The 24,513-nt window shown below is 46.5% G+C and overlaps 1 protein-coding gene across 5 annotated transcripts; it reads left to right on the top strand.

The window, feature by feature from the left end:
• On the top strand, positions 1 to 24,474 carry TGFBRAP1 (transforming growth factor beta receptor associated protein 1). Of its 5 annotated transcripts, none has more exons than XM_082218597.1 (13): positions 1 to 45; positions 2,235 to 2,340; positions 4,562 to 5,263; positions 7,747 to 7,941; positions 8,640 to 8,794; positions 11,146 to 11,228; positions 13,885 to 14,226; positions 15,427 to 15,484; positions 16,601 to 16,744; positions 17,279 to 17,425; positions 19,600 to 19,759; positions 21,243 to 21,676; positions 23,174 to 24,474. In XM_082218597.1, the coding sequence occupies exons 2-13, from the start codon at positions 2,295 to 2,297 to the stop codon at positions 23,360 to 23,362; spliced, it is 2,655 nt and encodes an 884-aa protein (XP_082074723.1). In that variant the 5' UTR covers positions 1 to 45; positions 2,235 to 2,294; the 3' UTR covers positions 23,363 to 24,474. The 5 variants fall into 5 exon arrangements, with proteins under 5 accessions (XP_082074723.1, XP_082074722.1, XP_082074721.1 ...); XM_082218596.1 differs by lacking the exon at positions 1 to 45 and adding an exon at positions 165 to 297; XM_082218595.1 differs by lacking the exon at positions 1 to 45 and adding an exon at positions 173 to 301.
• Positions 24,475 to 24,513: the final 39 nt, after the last annotated feature.

The raw sequence follows: 24,513 nt of genomic DNA, 5'->3' as shown, positions 1-24,513 counted from the left end.
CGGCTCGCAGCAGAGGCCTCGGCGCGGACGCTCAACAGGGGCTGGGTAAAAAAAGACGCCGCGCCCGCGCCTTCCTCGCCCCCCTCCTCCTCCTTCCCGGCCCCTTCCCGGGTCTCCCTGCCTCTGCCTCGGTCCGGCACCCTTTGCTGGCAGGGGGTCGACCCCGCGCCCGCCCCGGGGTGGGCGTGGTGCTGCCCTTGGGTGCTGGGGGTGTCGCTGCTGCCAGCCCAAGACTACTCGCCTGGCCTGGTGCGTTGCTTGGTACAAAGCGCAGTTTCCCTTTCCGTATCTGGGAGGGTTAGTAAGTACTACTCGTGTGTAGCAAGTGGACGGGTTTTTTTAATTGGGGTAGGGGGGTAAAGGAAGGAGGGGCGAGGCTGGTGGATAGTGGGCTGGGCTGGGTTGCAGCAGCCAGAGCTCCTCCCTGCATCTTGGTAAGAATGGTGCAGAGACACCATTAGGCTCATGTATATTATATACGGTGTTTAGAAGGCAGCCCTGTGTAGGCAAGTTTGTTAAATGATGCCCTGATACGTTTGATGCCCTGTTGTGTTTTCATTGGTTGGAAACCGACCAATATATATATTTATATAGGCTTGATAAACTTTACGCAATTTACACAAATTTCTTAGCAATTCAGCTTCCCATTCTTACATTCTTGGCAGCAGAATAAGTACTTTGCATAAGGCGGCGGGTAATGGCAGCTGGTGGAGGAAATCCCCACCCCCTCCAATTACCTGCTGCCTTATGCACAGTACTTATTCCACTGCACGTTTCTTTCTTTACTTCGTTCTTACTATCTTCCCATTGCTTATACTTCAAGGTTTAGTCATGCTGACCCCATGACCTGGAAAGCTGTCTGTGGACAAACGCCGGCTCCCTTGGCCTGAAAAGTGAGATGAGTGCCGCAACCCCATAGTCACCTTTGACTGGACTTAACTGTCCAGGGGTCCTTTACCTTTACCTTACTTCAAGGCTCTCTCTCTGTGTTTGTTTGGTTAGCTTTCGGCTAACCAGCTCAAGTTCTCACTAGGTATAGGGGCTGGGCTGGGCTGATTGCCTCTGTGCAGTTTCAAAGAGTAATGACGGCCATATTCCGTGCCTAAAGAAAGAAAAGGTCAAGAACTGACTCGGCCTCCATACACAAGCTGCTTCTTCCGGACTCCCTTAGAGCAGGGACAGAATGGCAGTAGAAAAAACACTGGTTATAGGCAGGTTTCATGGAAGTCACACTGTTCCCAGAAGTTAGTTGAGCAGTTCCACACTCTTCGTAAGCAGTGGTGTTAGAAAGCCTTACAACATCACCTGCTGGGGTTCTGTGGTGTGTCATGTTGTTGATGTCTTAATAGAGCGGACACAGGTAATCTGTATAAAAGGAAGATGCCATAGAGTCATTCTGGTTATCAAAATCCAGGCAGGAAGCACAGGTGTGTTGCATTTCACAATTGCAGGTGGACCACTGTGTCATCCGTGTGTTGCAATATTCAGTTGTGGATTGGCGTGGCTGAGCCTCCTGTTGTTGTATTTATTCTATGAACTCCTCGGCACTCGAGAGCACATTAGTCAGCCCAGAATACTCATCATTGTCATTTATTAAATTTGTGCGTCGCCTACTCGACAGCCTCTGTGCGTCTTGAAAATATGCAAAACCACGAATCCAAAGTTTTAAGGCATAATTTACATGTAAGAAAATGACAATCTACAATGAGACCTCGCATTATAGAAAAATCTTAATAAGTCTCCTTATAGCAGCAGAATTAAGATCAGTAGAATTGAGAGAAAGGTGAGAAATGATATCTCATGTAAACTATTATTGTTATACAGTGGTACCTCGGGTTAAGTACTTAATTCGTTCCGGAGGTCCGTTCTTAACCTGAAACTGTTCTTAACCTGAAGCACCACTTTAGCTAATGGGGCCTCCTGCTGCTGCCACACCGCCGGAGCACAATTTCTGTTCTCATCCTCAAGCAAAGTTCTTAACCTGAGGTACTATTTCTGGGTTAGCAGATTCTGTAACCTGAAGCGTATGTAACTTGAAGTGTATGTAACCCGAGGTACCACTGTACCTTGTATACCTCTGTTGTTATCGCCACACTTAATACACGGTTAAATAGCTACAACGTGCAATGGGATGAAAACTGGCAATTGCTCAGCAAAACATCGGGGGGAAAGAACTATGCTGGGGGAGAAAAAAGTCCTGCCTAGTGACTAGTCTTTCACCTTTTTCCCCACAGGGGCCAACAAGATGCTCCTAGCAAGCCCAGAGGCAAGATGGCAACCGGTGTCCTCAGCAAATGAAACTGAGGCATGCGCCTCTTAAAGCCACTGCTTGTATCAGAGGTGGGGAACCTTTTTTCAGCCTGAGGGCTGCATTTTTTCTTGGGCTTCCTTGGGCGGGGGGGGGGCGTGTCTCGTGCCAGTGGTCGGCAGGTCCACAGGCAAAAGCAGGTGGAGCAACAGGTTAAATTCCAGCCACACACAAAAGCCAGAGGTGTCTATACCAACACACCTCTCCATTTCCCATCGAAGGAACGTGCCTGCACATCTCTCCATATAGGAAAGTGAAAGGCAGTTCGAGGGCTTTTTCCAGCCGCGCAAAAGCATTCAATAAGAGGGTCAATGGAGGGGCATGGCTTGGGTATAAAGGAGAGTCCCCTGGGCCTGAGGTTCCCCACACTTCTCTTACACCACCTTGTATTATTTGTTGCTTTTCTATCCCTCCTTTTCCTCCATAGAGCTCAAAGTGGCTTTCATTATTTTCTCCCCTCCTCATTTAAGCCCCACCACAACACTTCAAGGTACGCTAGGCTGAGAGGCAGTGACTGGCCTAAGGCGTAGCTGTCAACTTTTCCCTTTTCTTGTGAGGAATCCTATTCGGAATAAGGGAATTTCCCTTAAAAAAAAGGGAAACGTTGACAGCTATGGCCTAAGGCCACCCACTGAGCTTCATGGCTGAGTGGAGAATCGAACCCTGGTCTCCTAGGCCCTAGTCCAACACTCTAACCACTGCAATATGTGTGGCAGAAGGAGAATATGATGCAGGTATTTTGAAGTCAGATTACATGCCACACATTCTCTGCTGAGCCACTTTTATCACTTGGAGTGAGCACTTAATTCCAAAAAGTATTCCCAACCCTTATGATGGCTTTAGGAAGTCAGAAAATTGGATAGCGGCACTATTTAGGATACAAAAAATTGGGAAGATCTAGAAGCCGTCTTGCTTTCTTGAAAGGTTTTGAGGGTATACTCAGTTTTATGTCAGGATTAAAGTGAAAGTGACTCCCTCACAGCTGTGTGTACAGGTAATGTGAGTACAGTATTTCTGAAGCTGTGAAAGGAGAGGGGGAAGCCACGGCTGTGCAGGGACACGGTCTCAGGGCACAGGAAGCCATATTGCAGTGTCTGGATTGGGGAATGCCTGGGGACGCCATGTGTGCTGCTTTGGAAAAAAGAAAGCAACAAAAGTGTACTAAATCAAAGAGAAGTGAATTACATACATCTTCCTAAAGCAGGGGTTCCCAAACTGGTCTGTGGACGACCAGGACCTGTGAGCTACATTCAGGTGGTTATTTGTATTTTATTGTAAAGTATACCTACAACTGCCCACCTAGCAGTTCGAAAGCACCCCCGGGGGCAAGTAGATAAATAGGTACCGCTTACCAGCGGGAAGGTAAACGGCGTTCCGTGTGCGGCTCTGGCTCACCAGAGCAGCGTTGTCACGCTGGCCACGTGACCCGGATGTGTCTGCGGACAGCGCTGGCCCCCGGCCAATAGATGTGAGATGGGCGCACAAACCCCAGAGTCTGTCAAGACTGGCCCGTTCGGGCAGGGGTACCTTTACCTTTACCTTTATACCTACAACTTATGCACATTTAACTTGTGTGCATTTAGCTTTACGTGCTAATAATAATAATATTTTAAAAGGGGATGTGTGTGTGTGGAGGGGACTTTGGCAATCCCACCCACCATTGCATTGTGTTTTGACTATATGCAATGATGGCCTTATGCGCTGTTCCTGGAACATAACCTCCAAGTAAGTTGTGGGTCTGCTGTATTACAATTTCAATTCTATGGAATTCCAGATCCAAGAATTAAAAAGCAGTGGAAACAATTAAAAAATCATATAGCGTCTAGCACAGCACATTACAATTGTTGCAATGGGCAGAAAAATCATTAGGTGACAAGACTCTCAACAGTTTTTAAAGTGGTCCGTGGTGGAAAAGGTTTCTTGGACAAATATACATGCAACCTGTATGCCCAGTAAACCAAGAGAGGTGCTTTTCCTCTTCCTGCTGTCTGCCTGGAGCCGATAAAATTATAGACTGCAGATTTTGAGCTGATCTGCGCCAGTCTGCTTGCCTTATATTAGCTTCAGGCTAGCCACGTACGGAGAGAAGTTAACAGATGTACCATTTCTAGTGTCGCGTCAGAAAGGGCACCTGTTTACAGGCGCTGTTAACAAACCGAAGGTCTGGGTTGATTCCCTTTAAACGTTCTGTTTGTTCTCCCTGCTGCTTGGGTGTGGATAAAAATAAGCCTCTCTTCTCCTTTTCCGCGGCAGGCCATCTGGAAAGCGCGATGAGTGTCAAGGCCTTCAGGCTCGTCCCTGCGGTGGAGCGGGACTTGCTGATGGGCGACAAAGCTCGGATCAACATCGAATGCATCGAGTGCTGCGGGAAGAACCTGTATATCGGAACCAATGACTGTTCCATCTACTACTTCCTGCTGGAAGAAAAGAACTCGCCAGCTGAGAAAACGTCCTTTTCCGTCTCCAAACAGCTGCACAAATACCTGAGTTTTCGGAAGCCCGTGGGGGAACTGAAAGCCGCTTCTGCGCTCAATCGGCTCCTGGTGCTTTGCGACAACACCATAACACTGATGAACATGATGAACTTGGAGCCCATCCCCACGGGGGCCAGGATCAAGGGAGCTACGATGTTCACGTTGAACGAGAACCCCATGAGCGGGGATCCTTTCTGCGTTGAGGTTTGTATCGTTTCGGTCAAGCGCCGGACCATCCAGCTCTTCTTGGTCTATGAGGACCGCGTTCAGATTGTGAAGGAGCTTCTCACCCCGGAGCAGCCTTGTGCCGTGGCTATAGACGGCCACTATTTATGCCTCGCTCTCACCACCCAGTACATTATTCTGAACTACGACACTGGCATTTCCCAGGACCTCTTTCCTTACTCTAGCGAAGAGAGACGGCCCATTGTGAAAAGAGTAGGCAGGCAAGAATTCCTGTTGGCGGGACCTGGAGGATTAGGTAAGGTCGCAATGTTCTCTGCTTCCTGTTGGGAAGATTTTGGGTCTGTGCTTAGAAAGGGTTTGGTCCTCCCATGATATGTCAAATCTTGATCCATTTGTTCCTTGGTGCTGTGTTATCCAGTCTTAAAGGTAAAGGTAAAGGGACCCCTGACCATTAGGTTCAGTCATAGCCGACTCTGGGGTTGCGGCATTCATCTCACTTTATTGGCCAAGGGAGCTGGCGTACAGCTTCCGGGTCATGTGGCCAGCATGACTAAGCCGCTTCTGGCGAACCAGAGCAGCGCACGGAAACGCCGTTTACCTTCCCGCCGGAGCGGTACCTATTTATCTACTTGCACTTTGACGTGCTTTTGAACTGCTAGGTTGGCAGGAGCAGGGACTGAGCAGCGGGAGCTCAGCCCGTCGTGGGGATTTGAACCACCAACCTTCTGATCAGCAAGTCCTAGGCTCTGTGGCTTAACCCACAGCGCCACCCACATCCCTCCTATCCGGTCTTACCAATACCTTATTTCTGTGCAACGAGCTGTAATCTCACAGCAGCAGAGCATGCAGGCGACAAAAGAAATAAGGAAATAAAAAGCAAAAGTTTACATACTGTTGTGGACACAGGGCCGGCGTGCTGCGTTTAAAGATGCCCAGCAAATGCTTATGACAATTGTGCAGGCACATCCCAGGCAGCAGTTGTAATATGAATAAATGCACTGAATTGGCAGGGTAAAAGGCTGCATTCCGCCAGGCCTCTATTTTCTAACTTGAGAACGCCATAAAATCACAGTCTGGAGGGAGATGTGCTGCATATTGTACTAAAAGCCAATTGTGTGGAAAGGCCCCAAGACTCTAGCAACTGCTGATAAATCTTGTTTTGTTTTTTAAAAAGTAGCATATTGGAAAATACGAATGAGTAGTCTGATCTTGGAAATTCATGCTTCCTTACTGCCTGATCCTAATCAGTGCTAGGCATGCTTGAGCCCATAGAAATCAATGAGATTGGGTTTGCTTTGCTCACAGTAGGATCAGGCTGTTAGTGGCATTCCACTAAAATTGAATTCTGATGTTTTTTGGCATTTCGGGTACCTCCCATGTCACTTACTTGACTCATCCAATGCAGGGCTTGAATTGTAAACAGAATTGTGCCAGTACTTTCCTACTGTAAGAAACAAACGAAGTAAGTGGCGCAGGGTAACTTTGTTAAGCCAACACTGAAGTCAATGGTGCTGCTTCAAGATTCAAACTGCATGCTCTGGGGGGAATCACAACCTCCTTGCTAATATTTATTTATTGTCCTCTTTTCTAACGTGCTTGGATTCCTTTTGCAGGTTGTAGAATTAAGGTTGTTTTTGTACAGCTGCTATCCGTAAGCATTTATGGCTCAGCCATAGCTCAGTATAAGACCCCCAGCTTTGCCTGAGATAAGGTGAATCCTACATGGCGTAAATAGCTTGTTAAAGATGAGAGTCCGCTCTTGCTTTCCTTAATAAGTGGAGCCTTCTGTTCTTATGGAGAGGGCAGGTGGCTATTCGTTTCTGGAGGAAACATCTGTGTACTGTTGTTAGGCTTGATAGCACATGGAGCAGTCCCTAAGTCCTAGATCCACAGGCTGCAGGAGGTGAGGAACGGAGCAGAGGGGACTCTCCACCAGTGGGCAAGATCTTTTTCCAGCAGAGGGGCACGTCTACTGCAGCCAAAGTGAAAAACAACTACCAGACTATTAGAAGGCATCTGAAGGCAGCCCTGTTTAGGGAAGCTTTTAATGTTGGATGCATTATTGTATTTTAATATTTTGTTGGAAGCTGCCCAGAGTGGCTGGGGAAGCCCAGCCAGATGGGCAGGGTATAAATAATAAATTATTATTATTAAATTATTATACCACTGAACACTATGGACCTTTCTTTCAAACAAATGTACCTGACTGTTGTTCCACAAGGTGTCCGTTCGTTCTACTGTATGGTGAAGGACAGAACATCACTGATGATCAAACGGAACTGTCATGCAACGTTCTTTCTAACATTAAATGCAACTGAGACACCGAACGTCTGGTTGAAATCGCCGTCCGTACAACTGATTCTTGCACAATGACCGCTCACTCTTCAAAGCAGTGGGCGGGGTTTGCAACCTGGCACGGGCTTCCTGTGCCTGGGTGACACCCCCTTTGCTTACTGACCATCACTTCACCCCCTCCCCACCTAGCCAATCAGCTGCCGGCTGGGGGCGGGGCGGAGTGAGAGCCAGGTAGGGCAGGCTCCAGCTGACCATCTCTCTCGTCGGTCTTCGGAGCGTCACAACAGTCCGCACAACTGATTCTCGCACAACCTATCCTTTTATCTATTTGTTTCTAAAACTCACTTGTGTGACGGAATGTTCCAAACTGGTTAACACAGTTTAAAAAGGTGTAGCATTATGCAGATAACTGTGTAGAAGCTGGGTGATCAGTTGGTTGTCCGATCAGACTTCTAACTCATTGCTCCCTTTCTAAACCGGCAGGCATGTTTGCAACTGTTGACGGCATCTCCCAGCGTGCTCCTGTTCACTGGTCAGAAAACGTGGTTGGTGCTGCCCTCTGCTTTCCTTACGTAGTTGCACTGGACGAGGAGTTCATTACGGTGCATAGTATGCTAGACCAGCAGCAAAAACAAACACTACCCTTTAAGGATGGCCATATCCTGCAAGACTTTGAAGGTACCTAATTGTGTGGGGGGGGGTGAAATGATTTGAGATTGTGCAAGTGCAGCACTCTTAATGTTGTTTGTACAAGTGTTGCTTCAAGCTCCTTTTTATGTGGAAATACAACTGGCATATTCTAAAAATAAACTGGCAGACACTAGCTAAACTGAACTGATGTGGAGTTTCATTTCTTCATTTTAAAATGGAGGAAGAAAACGTGTTTGTAGAACCATCAGTGACCATTTGTGTACTTGTAACTTAAATCCATGTTCCATCACTAAAATGTCAGCAAAGATACTTGATCCCAATGGTAACTACATTTTTGCAAGGCCATGTGCTGCCTTCCTAACTTCGCCATTATCTGATATATTGCTGTGTTTGCATTGTGCTGGATTTGCAATAATAATAATAATAATTAATAAATTTATTTATATCCCGCCCTCCCCAGCCGAAGCCGGGCTCAGAGTGGCCAACAACAATAAAAGGAACACAGTTTACATAAAATCACAATCAATTAATTGAAATGCATTCTAAAATCAATTCATTCTAAAATCAATTCAAAATCAAATCTCCTCCTCAAAATGTATTTCCTCTTTAAGTTGCATGTAGTTTATGCATCTCAGTGACTTTTCTATATATATTTTGTTTTTGTTTTTTTAAGTCATTTGCGATCATGTAAAATGGACATATTCTTTTCATTCTTTCCCCCCCAGGCAGAGTAATTGTGGCTACCACCAAAGGGGTCTATATCTTGGTCCCACTACCTCTGGAAACACAGATTCAGGATCTGTTGGCCAGCCACAGAGTCGAAGAGGCATTAGTCTTAGCAAAGGGAGCCCGAAGAAATATTCCGAAAGAGAAATTTCAGGTCTGTTGGTATTTTTTGAATGCATCTGGGCATGTGAAGACAAGCAGAATTGCAGGCAAGCTTTGAAAAGCTGGAAGTCTTATTTTGAAGTATCTAGAAACTGGAGCCATTTACATGCTGGTATCGCAAGAGAGAGAGGGCGCCATTCTTAGAGCTGCTTCCAGGATGCCGTCTTTAAGCTATGAGATATTAGGAAGCTGTAGCGCTTAGTTGGATTGGGTGTGTTGAGAGTTAAGATTGTTCCATTTTCTGAGTGATGAACATCCCTGTAATCATTTGCAACTGGAATAAAAAGGCTGTGTGCCACCTTTTGAGCTGACTAACTTTAATCTTAAACTATTTCTTGTGGAAAAGCAAGTTTCATTTACTTCAACAGAAGTAAAGAGCCAGTGTGGTGTAGTGGTTAGGAGCAGTGGACTCGTAATCTGGTGAACCGGGTTCGCTTCCCCGCTCCTCCACATGCAGCTGCTGGGTGACCTTGGGCTAGTCACGCTTCTCTGAAGTCTCTCAGCCTCACTCACCTCACAGAGTGTTTGTTGTGGGGGAGGAAGGGAAAGGAGAATGTTAGCCACTTTGAGACTCCTTCAGGTAGTGATAAAGCGGGATACCAAATCCAAACTCTTCTTCTTCTTCTTCAACAGATCTTTCTTCCAGGCGGAAGTAGTAGTTTAGCAAGCATAAAAGGTGGTGACAGGCATTGTGGAATGTAAATATCCGTGTTCGTTGGCATCCTTATCTCTTTGTTGCATCTCTGAGGGTGGGAGTAACTCGCATAGGCACTGTGCTCATAAGCATTGGGCTAGGACCTGGGAGATCAGGGTTCAAATTCCCACTCAGCCATGAAATCCATGGTCGACTCTGGGGCAGTTAAAATATTTTGGACTAACCTCCCTCACAGGGGTGCTGTGAAGATAAAATGGGGGAAAGAGAAGATGCACAATACCACCTCAAGCTCCTTGGAAGGCGAGGTGGGCTATAAATAAAATAAATGGATTAGATCTTCTCTTAGCTATTATGCTGTACCAGCTCTCTGAAACAGTTTAGGCTTTCTTGGATATAGGATCACCGTTCGAACTTTCTTGACCCAGCAGCCCTTCATAAAGTCTACCCAAGGGTGGGGGGCTTCGCAGTCTCCCCACCCACTCACCTTCTCGCTTTGCCTTCAAATCACTTTAGCTTGAACTCTCTTCAGATGGATAACTTGACTCTTAATACCAGAGCTTATTTAATGTCCATGGATTCCCCCCCCCGTGTAATTTTGTATTGCTTGAGGCTATATAAATTTAATTAAATTACAGGAAAGTTTAGAAGACAAATTAAAACATCAGATTCTTTTCACTGTAGAGCATTATTTCATTAGCCACAGTTGAGTCCTCTTGTTTCATCTCCTTTCGCTTTGTGCCAGCGCTCGTCTTCACGTGTTTTTGTATATTTATTGCTGGTGCCTTTATATCTCATCCTTCGTCCAAGGAGCTTGAGGCACCGTTACGTGATTCTCCACAGACACTCTCTCACTCTGTCTCTCACACATACACACCCTTCAGTGCTTGCAGTGGTCCTGCGAGGTAGTTTAGTCTGAGAATGATTTCTCCAAGGTCCAGGTGCATCTCAGGACAGCGCTTTGGAAAGATTGCAATAGGTCTATAATACACTATGAGCTTGCCAGGTTTAGCTTCTGCTCAAATCAGTGAAAGGAGGGAACAGGTGCAAATAGGTGCGCTACTTGTGGATTTTGAAAACATTGCATCTCGATTCAAAGTAGTTGGCTTGTAGACTGTTCTACTGCCACATAACGCTTGCTTTGGGTATGAAAACTGTTTGGAACAGTTTCCGCATCTGAGAGAGCATGCAGCCCAGTTACAACTTGCACGTACGTGCATTTTGTGGTGTGCACATTACATTGCTACTTTGTATGCACACAATCCACATGTTCTTATGCTGTTTCCTTCATGGGATTGATCAGCTCTGGGAATCTCATTGACTTGGAAGTGCCTGTAGGTTCTCAGCACAGACATTGCTGGAGTCATCTGAAGAAGTTTCTCTTGTGCGCTTCTTTCTCTGTTGCAACTGGCACCCTTTCGCAGTCCCCAGAGGACTTGCCGGGAAACTGATAGCTAGATAGCTATGCTTCGTAGTCTCAGGGTGGACTTGCAGCCTTACCCAACTCTCTGATTCTCCATATTGTGAAAGTCGTACAAATTGCATGCAGTTATGAGCTTTAAATCAAGTCAGATTCTGGCTTAGCCCTCATTTCAGCATGACACAACTAGTGTATGAGCCACGCTATATATATTTGTCTTTCATCGGTTTCCTAAACGGGTGATATTTTACCCTCTTTGTTTCCCATTTAGGTTATGTACAAACGAATATTGCAGCAAGCGGGATTTATACAGTTTGCACAGCTTCAGTTCCTAGAAGCAAAAGAACTCTTCAGGTAATCCCTCATGTGGGGCGAAGAACACTTTTTGAGTGTTACTCGGCAACCGATTGAATACTTGTGTTTGGCTTTAAAGGCTTCTGAGTTCTGAAATATTGTCATGAGGCAGAAATGAAACACTTAGAAGGCAAAAGATTTAGGATTGCGGACCAAAGCAAAGTTGGAGTTGTTCTTTTTTGATTCGGTGGTGGCTGATGAGTGACGAAACTCTCTGACATGTTCCCAAGTCCTGCTGATTGCTGTATACTGAAACTGTTAAAGGGCCATGAGATAGGGCTCGTCTGTTCCGCCCACAGGCCCCTGTCGTGCTTGCATCTAGGCAACAGCTGGTGTACCAGGTTTGATTTTGAATCAGCTGGGTATTTGCAACAATTGCCTTGGCTTTCCCCTTAATACAGTGGTACCTCAGGTTAAGAACTTAATTCGTTCTGGAGGTCCATTCTTAACCTGAAACTGTTCTTAACCTGAAGCACCACTTTAGCTAATGCGGCCTGCCGCTGCTGTTCAATTTCTGTTCTCATCCTGAAGCAAAGTTCTTAACCCAAGGTACTATTTCTGGGTTAGCGGAGTCTGTAACCTGAAGCGTCTGTAACCTGAAGCGTCTGTAACACCAGGTACCACTGTATAGGCATTCTGATTGGTACTGAGCCCAGCCTTGGCTGGGGAGGGCGGGGTATAAATAAAAATTATTATTATTATTATTATTATTACTGTGTATGTATGCGTGCCGGCAAACTGCATAGCTTCTGGGAACTGAGCTTGTCAGTTTGCTGTTGCACATACAATGGAATCGATGGTACATATGGAAATAGAGTTCTGTTTGTAACGTAGCTTAGATCTGGGATTACCAACACAGCACCCACAGGCACCATGACACCCACTGCCTCTTGGGCACCCTCCAAAACCCCCTGCCTGCCCTAAAGTTTCTGAGCACAATTCAAAGTGTTGGTGCTGACCTTTAAAGCCCTAAACGGCGTTGGTCCTGTATACTGAAGGAGCGTCTCCACCCCAGTCGTTCTGCCCGGACACTGAGGTTCAGCGCCGAGGGCCTTCTGGTGGTTCCCTCACTGCGAGAAGTGAGGTTACAGGGAACCAGGCAGAGGGCCTTCTCGGTAGTGGCACCCACCCTGTGGAACACCCTCCCATCAGATGTCAAAGAGAAAAACAACCACAAGGCTTTTAGAATAGATCTGAAGGCAGCCCTGTTTAGGGGAGCTTTTAATGTTCGATGCATTATAGTATTTTAATATTTTGTTGGAAGCCTCCCAGAGTGGCTGGGGAGGCCCAGCCAGATGGGCAGGGTATAATTAACAAACAAACAAACAAGTAAATATTAACTTTTGTGGTGTGCATTAATTTCCTTGGCTTCCCATGGCCCTGCCCTCTGCCATTCCCCACATGAGCTGCAGGCATTCAAACGAAGGGAAGAGGGCAGGGCAGCTGCAGCCTTGCTTTCCAGGATGCCAACACTCCTAGTTGCCCCTCAGGAAAGGGAAACAAGGAAGAAAAGAGCAGGATCCTGCCTTATGAGTGAGGATGAGTTGGCAGGAGAAGTCTAGAGCTTCTTGTGCAGGGGAAGCAACCTGGAGCATCGAAGGAGGGAGAGAGGGTTTCCCCATATACGTTCACCCGCACGGGGTGCCCAATAGTGGGTCCTAGTGGGGCACTAGGAGGGGGCTTGCAGTGCTTTAACCCTTTGTCCCCTGCTTCGGTTCTGATCTAGATTTCTTAATACTAAGTTATGGGCAGCTGTAACAAGTGTCCACATTTCCCTATTATTATTTATCAATTTGTATAACGACCCCATACTCAGTCTCAGGGTGGTTACAACAGAAAATCACAAAATAAAAACGCAAAATACATAATAAAAACAAAAAAACAACAACCCAATAACTGCCCCCCAAACACATTTTTAAAGGGTATCAGATGTCAAATCAGTCAAAGGCCTAGTTGATAGGGAACGTTTTTGCTCCGTGGGGAGGGCATTCCACAGACGGGGAGCCAGTGCAGAAAAGGCCCCATTCTCGTGTTGCCACCTTCCAGGTCTCACAAGGAGCTGCCACACGAAGAAGGGCTTCCGAAGATGGTCTCAGGGGTAGGTTCATATGGAAAGAGGTGGTATTGCGTCGTCCTGAGCCATTTAAGGCTTTATAGGTCAAAACCAGCACTTTGAATTGGGCCTGGAAACTAACTGGTAGCCAGTACAGTTGGACCAGGATAGGTGTAACGTGCTCAAACCGTCTTGCTTTGGTGAGCAACCTAGCTGCTGAATTCTGCACTGCTTGAAGTATGTACAGTGGTACCTCGGGATGCGAACGGTATCCGTTCCGGAGCCCCGTTTGCATCCTGAATAGAGCGTAAGACATGACTGCGCGTCTGTGGCTGCATTTTGCTGCCTCTGCGCATGCGCGTGGCGTCATTTTGACCGTCTGCGCATGCGTGAGCGGCGAAACCTGGAAGCAATGCGCTCCGTTACTTCCGGGTCACCGCGGAGCACAACCCGAAAATGCTTATCCTGAAGCATATTTATCCCAAGGTATGACTGTACCAAGCTAAGTGTCCTCTGTGTGTGTGTGCGCGCGTGCATGCGCATGCTCCTCTGTATACTTTCCCCTTTCTTTTTGCTTCATTTAGTTTGACACTGTAATTGCAGAGGCGGCCAGCTGGACGTCCGGGAGCTGATCTCTCTCCACCCCTTCCTGCTGCCTTCTTCCTCTTCCTTCATGCGGACTCACCCTCCCCTCCACGAATATGCGGACTTGAACCAGCTGACACAGGGGGACCAGGAGAAGATGGCCAAGTGCAAGCAGTTCCTCATGAGCTACCTGAACGAAGTGCGCAGCACCGACGTGGCCAACGGCTACAAGGAGGACGTGGACACGGCGCTGCTCAAGCTCTACGCAGAGTCTGGTCATGAAAGCCTTCTAGATCTGCTCGTCTCCGAGAATTTCTGCCTTCTCGCGGATAGCGCCGCGTGGTTGGAAAAGCACAAAAAGTAAGCCTCTGGGTGACATTTCCTAACCCCCAGTAGAGCTCAAAGTGAAAGGAGAAATGCCCAGTCATTACCCTAATTCTTTTCTGGGGTTTTGTTTTTTAAAAATATCTTTCAACTAGATGCCCATGTTCCATTTTGAATGATGTGAGGCCTCCAGCGAGCAACTAATTTTTCTCCATAACCGTTTTTAATTTTAAAAATGCAAGCAGCAAAATAGCGTTCTAAGTCCCCTAGTGCCAACTCCCGAGACTCCCGTGTGTGTGTGTAAGATTATTTAATATTGTTTGTTGAAAAAAGGGATTTTAGAGCGGCTTGCAAAAGATGGTACCTGCCCTCAGGGTGTTGGTCCAAAAAGTCATGGCAGGTGAGGAAAAACGGAATGGGAGGGAGGAGGGAAAAGCAAGCTCAGGCACAATACACATTCGTAGTGCTTTTTTCCTGGAGGTGCTCAAGGGTAGGCAGTACTGGCACCTGATTTTCTCTCAAAGAAAAGCACTGGTTAAAAGTGTGGCAACTTCATGGTGAGTCCTGGCACTGTTTTTCTCAAAGAAAAGCACTGCACATTCCTAAAATAAAATAAACCCCTAAGTGACTTCCCCTTTTTGCCTTTTAGCATCAGCATAGCTCAAAAAGAGAGCCTAACTTTCGAGAAATGTTCCTTTTCTTCCGAAGGATCTTGAGTCACCCACATAAGAACTGTTAGCTGTTGTGTAACTGTGGCATCTGAATGCAGCCGTGCTTGTTGCGTAACTGTAGGAGCCTGAACTCTATGGCTGAGCAAGGGCTTGAAGGACCACCTATGTCAATCCTTCCCACTGACTTGTTCCTGCTTCAGCTGAGAAGAGGGCAGAAGGCTCTCGGGCTCTCTTTCAAGTGAACGTGAGAACAGTCTGATGAATCAGGCCAGTGGCCCACCTGGTTCTGGTGTGCGTGCTCTTCAGATGCTGGCTGTGTTGTGTTCTGGAATCAGGGCTGCAACCTCACCCCAAAGTAGCAAATAGGAGGAAGAAATGCGACCTCCTTCACATGTAAAGTGGGAATAAATAGACCCAGCTCACAGAAACTTTGCAAGAATTAATCCGATCGGTCTTTATTACGATCACAAATCAGGCTCAATAATTAAATCATTAAGCCCGTTTAATCACATAGAATGCCAAATACTCACTTGCCTTTTTTTAAACAAGACTGCTCCTTACACAGGTTCTTCGCGCTTGGACTCCTGTATCACGCAAACGGTCAAGACGCAGCGGCACTACAGGTTAGAGCGCAACCATGTCTCCAAGGAAATCAAAGCAACACGTAAACCTTTCATGGCAAACCAAAACGTTTCAACTCATGTTTTATTTCCCGTTCTGGCCACTAGGCAATTGTCATGCATGTTCGTGCATTTAAAGCTATTGTTGTTGCTCTCCAGGTAGAGAGCTGAGCTGATGAAAGGGGAACAGAATTCCTGGTGTCTCCGTGTTGCTCCCTTTTTCTTGTTACCTTTCAGCTCTTTCAGCATATCTGGGCAACAGGGTGGCGGCAGCCGGGTGGCAATATCAGTTGAAGGTCAGGCACGCTATTCAGGTGGCTGGTCACCCATCATCCCAGCCAGGTGTATCATCTAGTTGCCCCCTGGCTTCTGTCTCTATTTCTTGTCTAGCCGTTCTGGACATTTCTGTAGACATTTCTGGTTTGCCTATCTTGCAGCAGTAAAAAAACAACAACAAAGTGCTTATTGTATGAGGTTAAAACCACAATAGCTCATCTAAGATCAGCTCAGGACAAGTCCCTCTTGCCTCTCTGCAGGTGGGGGAAGGGTCATAAGTCAGTGTGAAATAGTAGCTACCTAATTTTAATCCGCTTTGGAGTGCTTGTGGTCACCCTGACATCTTTGCACTTACAGGCCAAAACATTAGAAGCTGGGAGCAGGTTCACTTATTAAGAACCGGGTAGAATGCAGCCTGTGTTCTGTGAATAAAAGGGGGTAGAGAGATTTGTACATACAAAAAGGAAGAAGGCAGCCAATGATTTGGAGTGTAGACGGGGAAGATCACATCGGGGAGATGGCACAGCATGGGTAAGCGTGCCCAATTGTTGCCAGGATGATGGGCAGGGAAGGATTTTCACACGGGGTCCCCTTTTTGGTGGCAGCCCTGTGTCGAATGTTTACTTTTGCTCTAGGAGTCCAGCGCAGAGGCAAGGGGAAAGACCTGCACTTTGCACCCGTGCTCAGCTCCTGTTGGTGCTGTTACACAAGTCTTTGGCATCGGTGTGCTAAGTCTGTTGGTTTGGGTAAACTTATATTAACTAACAGCCTGAAGAAAAATAGCAGCTGGCTTTATTGCCATGGGGTTAAACCTGATTGTTTCGTTCTTCTTTTCGGCTTCAGTTATGGGTGAAAATCGTTAACGGTGACATCCAGGACTCAACACGCACAGATCTTTACGAGTATATCGTCGACTTCCTTACGTCCTGCGCAGATCATGAATTGGTGTGGAAGTATGCAGAGTGGGTCCTGCAGCGAAGCGAAGAGGTTTGTGGCTGGGTATTTGTGGGGTGAGGTTTTTGAAATTGCTGTTGCTTGGGATATTTGAGTATCATAGACTCGTAGCATCGGCAGGGACCCCAAGAGTCATCTAGTCCAACCCCCAGGTAGGTGTGCCGTCCATATTGGTTGTCGAAACCTTCCAGGTCTAACAAATCTGTATTTCTTAATGTCATCCACTCCCGGATCCAGGTGAGATGGGCCGCCTCATGATATAATTTCAAATTAAAAATATATTTTAAAGAGAGAGGCAGCAGCACAGCTGTGTGCCCCCCCCATTAATCCTGTATAAAGTGAATATTGTGCATTCCCTCCCTCAAACATCCGTTGTTGCACCCCGCCAACTTGTGTCATGTTTTCATCGATTTTATTAGCACTAGAAAAGGTCAGATATTTTCAGTCTCTTTTAACAAGTATGAGGCAACAGGAATTGATAACCTGGCACCAGAGACTTGTGTGTGGCGTCAGCCATTTATGTAAACTTTGCAAATCTTAATATTTTTTAAATGCATCTTGCTTTAGGTTGGTGTGTACATCTTCACTAGAAGACCCTTGGAAGAAGAACAGAAGAACAGCTTTAATCCAGACGACGTCATCAGCTGCCTTAACAAATATCCCGTGTCACTAGTAAAATATCTAGAGTTCTTGGTTCTAGAAAGAAGAGTGAAAGTAAGTGGCGATAGTTGGATCCGGTAGCATAAAAGCTGGTGTGCGTCTGTTGCGATGTTCAGTTTATGGCTGAAGCTCAAAAATAAATCCAGGTTGTTCTTTTAGTTCTCTAGATTGCTGCAGTGCAACCATGGTAACTTGCAGCTTTAAACTACTTCTCCTATTGCATTCTGCTTGCTTATTGAGACTCTAAGTAGGCCCATTACCAAGCTGGATAATTTAACACCAGGAGGTAATTATGGCACAAAGTGCACACATAAGGTGACCCTTTTGCTTATCTATGGGAGCAACGGAAAAACAAGAATTGCCCTTTACATTAGTTGCTCTTGGAAGCCCAGTTCTGTTTACTGTTGCAGCGTAAGCAGAGGAGGAAATGCCTCCTATAGAATCCTGCTCCCTTCTCTCGCTGCTTTTGAGCAACCCTAAATGCGTGTGTGTGTCCCCCGTCCCCCCGTCCCCCCCAATTCCAGAAAGGGGCTCTTGGTCAGCTTCTAAGGCAAAGGTACAATGTCCCGCTGCACCAAGCATAGGCAAAGTCGGCCCTCCAGATGTTTTGGGACTACAACTCCCATGATCCCTAGCTAACAGGACCAGTGGTCAGGGATGGTGGGAATTGTAGTCCCAAAACAGCTGGAGGACCGAGTTTGCCTATGCCTGTTCTACGCTGAGAGGTCCAGCTCCGAGGGCCTTCTGGCGGTTCCCTCACTGCGAGAATTGAAGTTACAGGGAACCAGGCAGAGGGCCTTCTCAGTAGTGGCACCCGCCTTGTGGAACACCCTCCCATCAGATGTCAAGGCAATAAGCAACTATCTTACTTTTAAAAGTGTTTTGCTGGCATTTTGCTGGAAGGTTGCAGATAAGGGACCGAGCCCTGATGGGATGACCTGTGTAATAAACAAAATCTGCCCTTATTCCCTTATGGGGGACACAAGAAGTGAGGCTACAGGGAACCAGGAAGAGGGCCTTCTCGGTAGTGGCACCCGCCCTGTGGAACGCCCTCCCATCAGATGTCAAGGCAATAAGCAACTATCTTGCTTTTAAAAGACATCTGAAGGCAGCCCTGTTTAGGGAAGTTTTTTATGTTTTATTATTATTATTACAGTTCCCATCATCCCTGACCACTGGTCCTGCTAGCTAGGGATGATGGGAGTTGTAGTTCAAGACCCAAGCTTGGGAAACACCGCTTCACATCAAGGACGGGGAACCTCAGGCCCCTCCTGACCTCTGTCTGACCTTCAAGACTCTTCCCACCCCCAGGCCGCATCCCTCATTGCTCCTTGCAAGTGCTTTTAATTGGTTTGTTTCTTTCCTTAAATTGTGGTGATGCCTCTTGCTTGTGGGTGGGTGGGTGCCTGACTCTTCGCATGGCTGGAATGTATCCTCCTGCAAAAGAAATAAAAGTAAAAATGCTTCATTCATTTTGCCTGCCCCCACCAATCGCTGCCATGCGGCCCCTGGAAGGTTCCCCACAAGTAAATGTGGCCCTTGGGCTGCAAAGGGCCCCCCACCCCTGCCCAAATCTCCCCTGTCTGATGAAGTGTTTTCTCTGGGGTGTTGAGTGTTCCAGCATGACTGGTGTCTCCCAACTGCTCCTGCAGTAACAGGGCAAAAGCTTCCTTATCTCCTTGCACTAGGAGTGTAGGATCTCTAGAATGTGGAATTAGGCTGTTAAAAAGATGAGCTCCCCCCCCCTTTTCTCTTTTTTAAAAGCCAGTCAGTGGGTGGTTAGGAAGAAGTAATTCCAAGATTAGATTTTTTTGCATAACTTCAAATGCTTTAGAAGCACGATTTTATATAATAATTGTTTTACCGAAAGCGAGAAGGACTCTGGGCTTAGGTAAGCCCGCTGAATTCGAATGGGTGAGATGCAAATGGGAGGAAAGAGTGACAAAATTGTGATAAGGTAAAAGTGGCATGTGAATTAATAGATAATAGGATTCGTGCTCCTTGAGTTATTGCTAATGGTGATCATATTTTGAAAGGCAAATGAATTATTTCTATTTAAGTGCTGCTCTGGAATTCCTTTGCTCTTGCAACGCACGTGGAATTTCAAACTTCTGAATTTGTCAGAGCACAGGTGCCCAGTCCTTTTGAAATGGTTTTGTTATCTTTTTTAACATTTTGTTGTTTTTGAAAAATTGTTGGAGTTAAAATATTTTCTTTTATACTGGCAGAAGGAAAAATTCCACACCCATCTGGCAGTCCTTTACCTGGAGGAAGTCCAGCGTCTGAAATCACTGGCCGCAGAGAAGAGCGAGGAATTGAGCAAATCGCAGGCGAAGCTACGCAGTCTTCTGCAGAAATCTGACCTTTATAGAATTCGTTTTATTTTAGGTAAGAGAACTGAAATTATATTTTAGATGCTTCTGATGAAGGGTGTGTTGTTGTTTTTTAACCAGCTACACAGGCAGAGAAAAGGAAAAGGACATTTGAATTGCACAAGGGTAATTTGAACTCAAGTTGTCTGAGGGATAACGTTAAATGATTTGGGTTGATGCCGGTTCCTGTTGCATCATTACAGTGTCAGGATGACTCGGGCCTAGTTCAACTTGCTGGGGGATCCAGGAGCAGCTCCCTGCAATTCAGTGTATTCCAGAATTTGATGCAGGCATCGGCATAACGTGCCTGATTGCCACAATCCTTCCACTATAACTTTCTGAAGTGAGGGGTCCTGGGCAACTGGACATAGCCCATACAGTGGTGCCTCGCAAGACGAAAAGAATCCGTTCTGTGATTCTCTTCGTCTAGCGGTTTTTTCGTCTTACGAAGCAAGCCCATTGACGGATTAGCGGCTTTTAGCGGCTTATCTGCTGATCGGATCAGCTGATAAGCGGCTTAGCGGCTTAGAAAAAGGGGGGGGGGAAACCCAGCAGGAACTCGCAAGACATTGTCGTCTTGTGAAGCAAGCCCATAGGAGATTTGTTTTGCGAAGCACCTCCAAAACCGAAAACTCTTTCGTCTAGCGAGTTTTCTGTCTTGCGAGGCATTCGTCTTGCGGGGCACCACTGTATTAGGTCATTTTGGCATGCGTGGGGGTCTGTGCCCCGCTCCAGTATGGCAACGAATGAACCCAGCCAGCAACGTGTGAATTCTAAGAAGTGGCTTTAGTGGCATACGAACATAGGTCTTTTAAACGGTGTGTTTAATGCTGCGTTAAATGCAACCGCACTGCCAAAAATAAGGTAAATATCAGCAGGGATCCCAGTAGCAGGCTTACACCAGGGTCTTCCCCGGGGCTCTGCTTTCTGCTGCATTTCCTCGTAGCTCCCCAAAAGCTGTCTCTGAGAACTGGGGGAATCCTGCAGAGTGATGAGTAAAGCAGCTGCGTTCAGTGGGATGGCAGGCCTGCGTCGGAAAGGGAATGTCTTCTGTTCGCGAATGAGTCTTATTTCCACCCTGCTCATTGTACAGTGGTACCTCAGGTTACATACGCTTCAGGTTACAGACTCTGCTAACCCAGAAATATTACCTCAGGTTAAGAACTTTGCTTCAGGATGAGAACAGAAATTGGCAGCAGGAGGCCCCATTAGCTGAAGTGGTGCTTCAGGTTAAGAACAGTTTCAGGTTAAGAACGGACCTCCGGAACGAATTAAGTACTTAACCCGAGGTACCACTGTATTCAGAAACATAACGATGAACCCAGAATTCTACATGTAACTGCCCTGCCAAGTGTTGGGAGGGAATTTTTGTTCTTGGTTTTATCATTCTGCTTGCTCTTCGTTTTCCGTTGTTCTTTGAAGGCAGCTAGCTTATCTGAGGAATATAGCTTTCTCTTGCACTCTAACAAGGCCTCTGCTTAAAACGTTACATCTGGCAGATAAAATCAGCGGCACAGATCTTCACATGGAGTGTGCGATACTCTTTGGGAAACTGGAACAGCACGACAAAGCTTTGCATATCCTGGTCCACGAACTGAAGGACTTTGCTGCGGCGGAGGAGTACTGCGTGTGGAATTCGGAGAGCAAAGACCTTCCTTACAGGAAGCAGCTTTTCCACATGCTCCTTTCGGAGTATCTAAATTCCAGCGCATCGGAGCACCAGCTGGCCATGGCGGCTGTAGACCTCCTAAACAGCCACGCGGCCGAGTTTGACGCGGCCTGCGTTTTGCAGCTCATACCGGACACCTGGTCGGTGCAGCTCCTCTCCTCGTTTCTCTGCGGCTCCATGCGGGAAAGCATCCATGCACAAAGAATGACGCAGATCGCACTGGGCTTAGCAAAAGCGGAGAACCTCACTTACACACACGAGAAGGTGAGTACAGTGGACCCTCCAGTTACGAATTAAATTTGTTCCGGGGGTCTGTCCGCAACCCGAAAAGTCCGTAGGCAGAGGCGCCGCTTCTGTGCATGCACGAGGTGTGCAGAGCGCTTCGGCACATGCGCGCGTGGCAAAACCTGGAAGTATTTGCCACATTTAAATAATAATAATAGTAATAGTTTTTATTTATACCCCGCCCTCCCCAGCCAAGGCCGGGCTCAGGGCAGCTAACAAGCAATAATAAAAACAAGCTGACTGAATACAACTTAAAAACAAGATTAAAATACAACATTAAAATATTAAAATGCAGCCTCATCACAGGAGGAGAAAGGAAAAAGAAAGAGGGGAAGGGAATCAAATTGGCTCCCTTAGGGAGCTGCCTCCCTGTGCCCTTGCACTAAAATGGTTTTGCCACGTTTGTAAACTGAAAGTTACGTATCCAGAGTGGTTCATAACTAGAGGGTCCACTGTATGCCAATTTTGCTGTTGTTATCAACGTGGCAAAACCATTTTAGTGCCAGGGCACGGGGAGGCAGCTTCCTAAGGCAGGCTTTCAGCTGTGTCAGAAGGTAATAAGCCACGGGAAAGAGGCAAGCCTTCATAGACATGGTGCAAGGAGCCCTCGACATTGGAGTGGGGAACCTACGGTCCTCCAGATGTTGTTGAACTGCAGCTCTCATCATCCTTGCCTCTTGGCCAGGCTGGTTGGAGCTGATGGGAATTTCAAGTTCAGCAGCATCAAGAAGGTATGAGATTGGCTACCTCTGCTGTACACACACACAGAACCGGTGCGATGGATGTTCTCCCAAAGCTGCCCTAGGAGAAGGAAGCAGAGTTGGGAAGAGGGGAGTATTTGCATCTTTACCAGAATATAATATATAAAATGGTGAACTATAAGCCCTACCACCGCCTTCCATAGACCTTATTTGTCTCATAAAGTTGATACCCTGCTTGACTGTAAAAGCAAGCAAACCTCAAAGCAGTTTTAAAAACAAACAGAGCAATAGAATTCTCATTAAAACGTCTATTTAAATGTTCTTTAAAATTTTAAATTGGCCATAAACCAAAAGCAGATTAAAGCACATGTCTACATCCTACATATGGAATTTTGCATTCATGTACAGATGAACTACATGGCTGCACCCCTTAAGAGCTTTTTAATACCCCTTACTGTCAGGGCTTCCAGAAAGAAACTTTGGAATTGTAGCTTGATTAGTTTACTAAAAAGGGAATGATCATTGCACCAATTCTAGTAGATGGCATATGCCACCAGTGAAGTACGCAGAGGGTCTTGGCTAAGTCCAACTCACAAGTAGCACCCTTTGAAATTAATGAACCTAAATGACTCCTGTCCATTCACTTAAATGGGTCCACTCTAGCACTGAATAACATTCAGAGTAGCAATAGTCTCTGACTAAATGGCAGCCTCTTAAGCACCCTCATCAGTTCATGTTTTCAGCGGCTCTTTGGCTTGTTTCTCCCACTTTGCAGGTGAAGCTAAAAGGGATCGCAACGGTTCTCTCGGACAGAAAGGTCTGCCAGATGTGTCAAAGCCCTTTCAGCGAGCCTGCGTTCGTCAGGTACCCAAACGGCAGCGTGGTCCACACACACTGCGCTGCGAACCGACATGTGAATTCCAGCACAAACCACCATCTCTCCAGCCCCAGCGGACGGACATGAAATATGCCCAAGGTAGTGCCAGACGCTGCGTTGGTTAACTCCTTCGAGTAACCGAAGGGGACTCTGCTGGGCGAAAGAACAAAAATAAGTCGAGGAGAGAGGAGTTTGCCCTGGGGTTGATGGAGGAGGACTTTTGGTCAAACACGGCCTCTTAAACTGCTGATCTCTTATGAATGTAGGCAGCACAAGAAATTGCAGGTGTTTATATAACGAACAAATACTTTCCTCACGGTAAGGGTGCTGGGGAGGGAGTGGGGAACGGAAAAGCTTTTTACAAATACATATACCTATATTAAAACGTGCACTGAATTCGGTGATCAAGTGGTCTAGGAAGGAGAGGGGCTGATGAGCAAAAATATCTCTTCCCCAGAAAACCGATTCTGTCTCTTGAATAAGCGGCATGAAGGAGCACTTTTCTCTTGAGAGCAGAGCATAGCCTGCATTATGTTCTCTGCCGGGTCTAAATTTTGCCTGCCGGGACAGCGTCATGAACTTGTTCTGTGCTCTTGATACTGTTTTTTTTTTGTAAAAAAACAAAAACGATTTGTTGCACTTTTGAGCCTTTGTCCTTTATTCTCTGCCATGCAAGTCCATTTGTTACAAAACCTCTTCGAAGCGCTAGGACCCCATGGGAGCTCCTGCTCAACCGGGGAGGGAATGAGAGGAGGCAAGATGACAGGATCACCATGCTGTGAAAAAGCCACAGTTTTTGACACTACTAATTGCAGCGAAACCACCAGGGTCTGCCACCTGGATTCATAAACCATCGACCAGAGGTGGGTGTGGGTAGGTGGGTGGGAAGGAAGAGTCTTTAATAACTGTAACGACTTATTTATTATCATACAGATGTTCTGTAAATACAGTTGAATGAAATGGTTTTTATATCGGCATTCCCCTAGAGCAAACACATGTAACCGGTAATTCCAGGTATAGCTTTTGAAGAGTCTACACCTGAGGTTGTGTGAAGAAGCAATCTGCGGTTCTGAGCTCCTTTGCAAGAATGGGTTCATTCAAAGGGATTAAGGGATGCAGTCACCCCAACGTCCGTGGTTGCATCGCGATGGTGCGCAGTAAGCTTGATAACACTTAATAAATGCTCTGTGGATACGGAAGTATAGCGTGCCAAACTTTTTTTTTGAAAAGACACCACT

The sequence above is a fragment of the Podarcis vaucheri genome, assembly GCF_965113315.1.
Source record: "Podarcis vaucheri genome assembly, chromosome: 4".
NCBI classification, from domain to species: Eukaryota; Metazoa; Chordata; class Lepidosauria; order Squamata; family Lacertidae; genus Podarcis; species Podarcis vaucheri.
Note: the sequence above shows the minus strand (reverse complement) of the source record. Positions and strands in the feature narration are given on the sequence as shown.

Coding starts and splice junctions, on each gene's coding strand:
- TGFBRAP1 (XM_082218597.1), top strand. CDS start 2,295: ATGAAACTGAGGCATGCGCCTCTTAAAGCCACTGCTTGTATCAGAG. Junction 2,341..4,561: donor AGCCACTGCTTGTATCAGAG/GTGGGGAACCTT, acceptor TTTCCGCGGCAG/GCCATCTGGAAAGCGCGATG. Junction 16,745..17,278: donor TCCTGCAGCGAAGCGAAGAG/GTTTGTGGCTGG, acceptor ATCTTGCTTTAG/GTTGGTGTGTACATCTTCAC.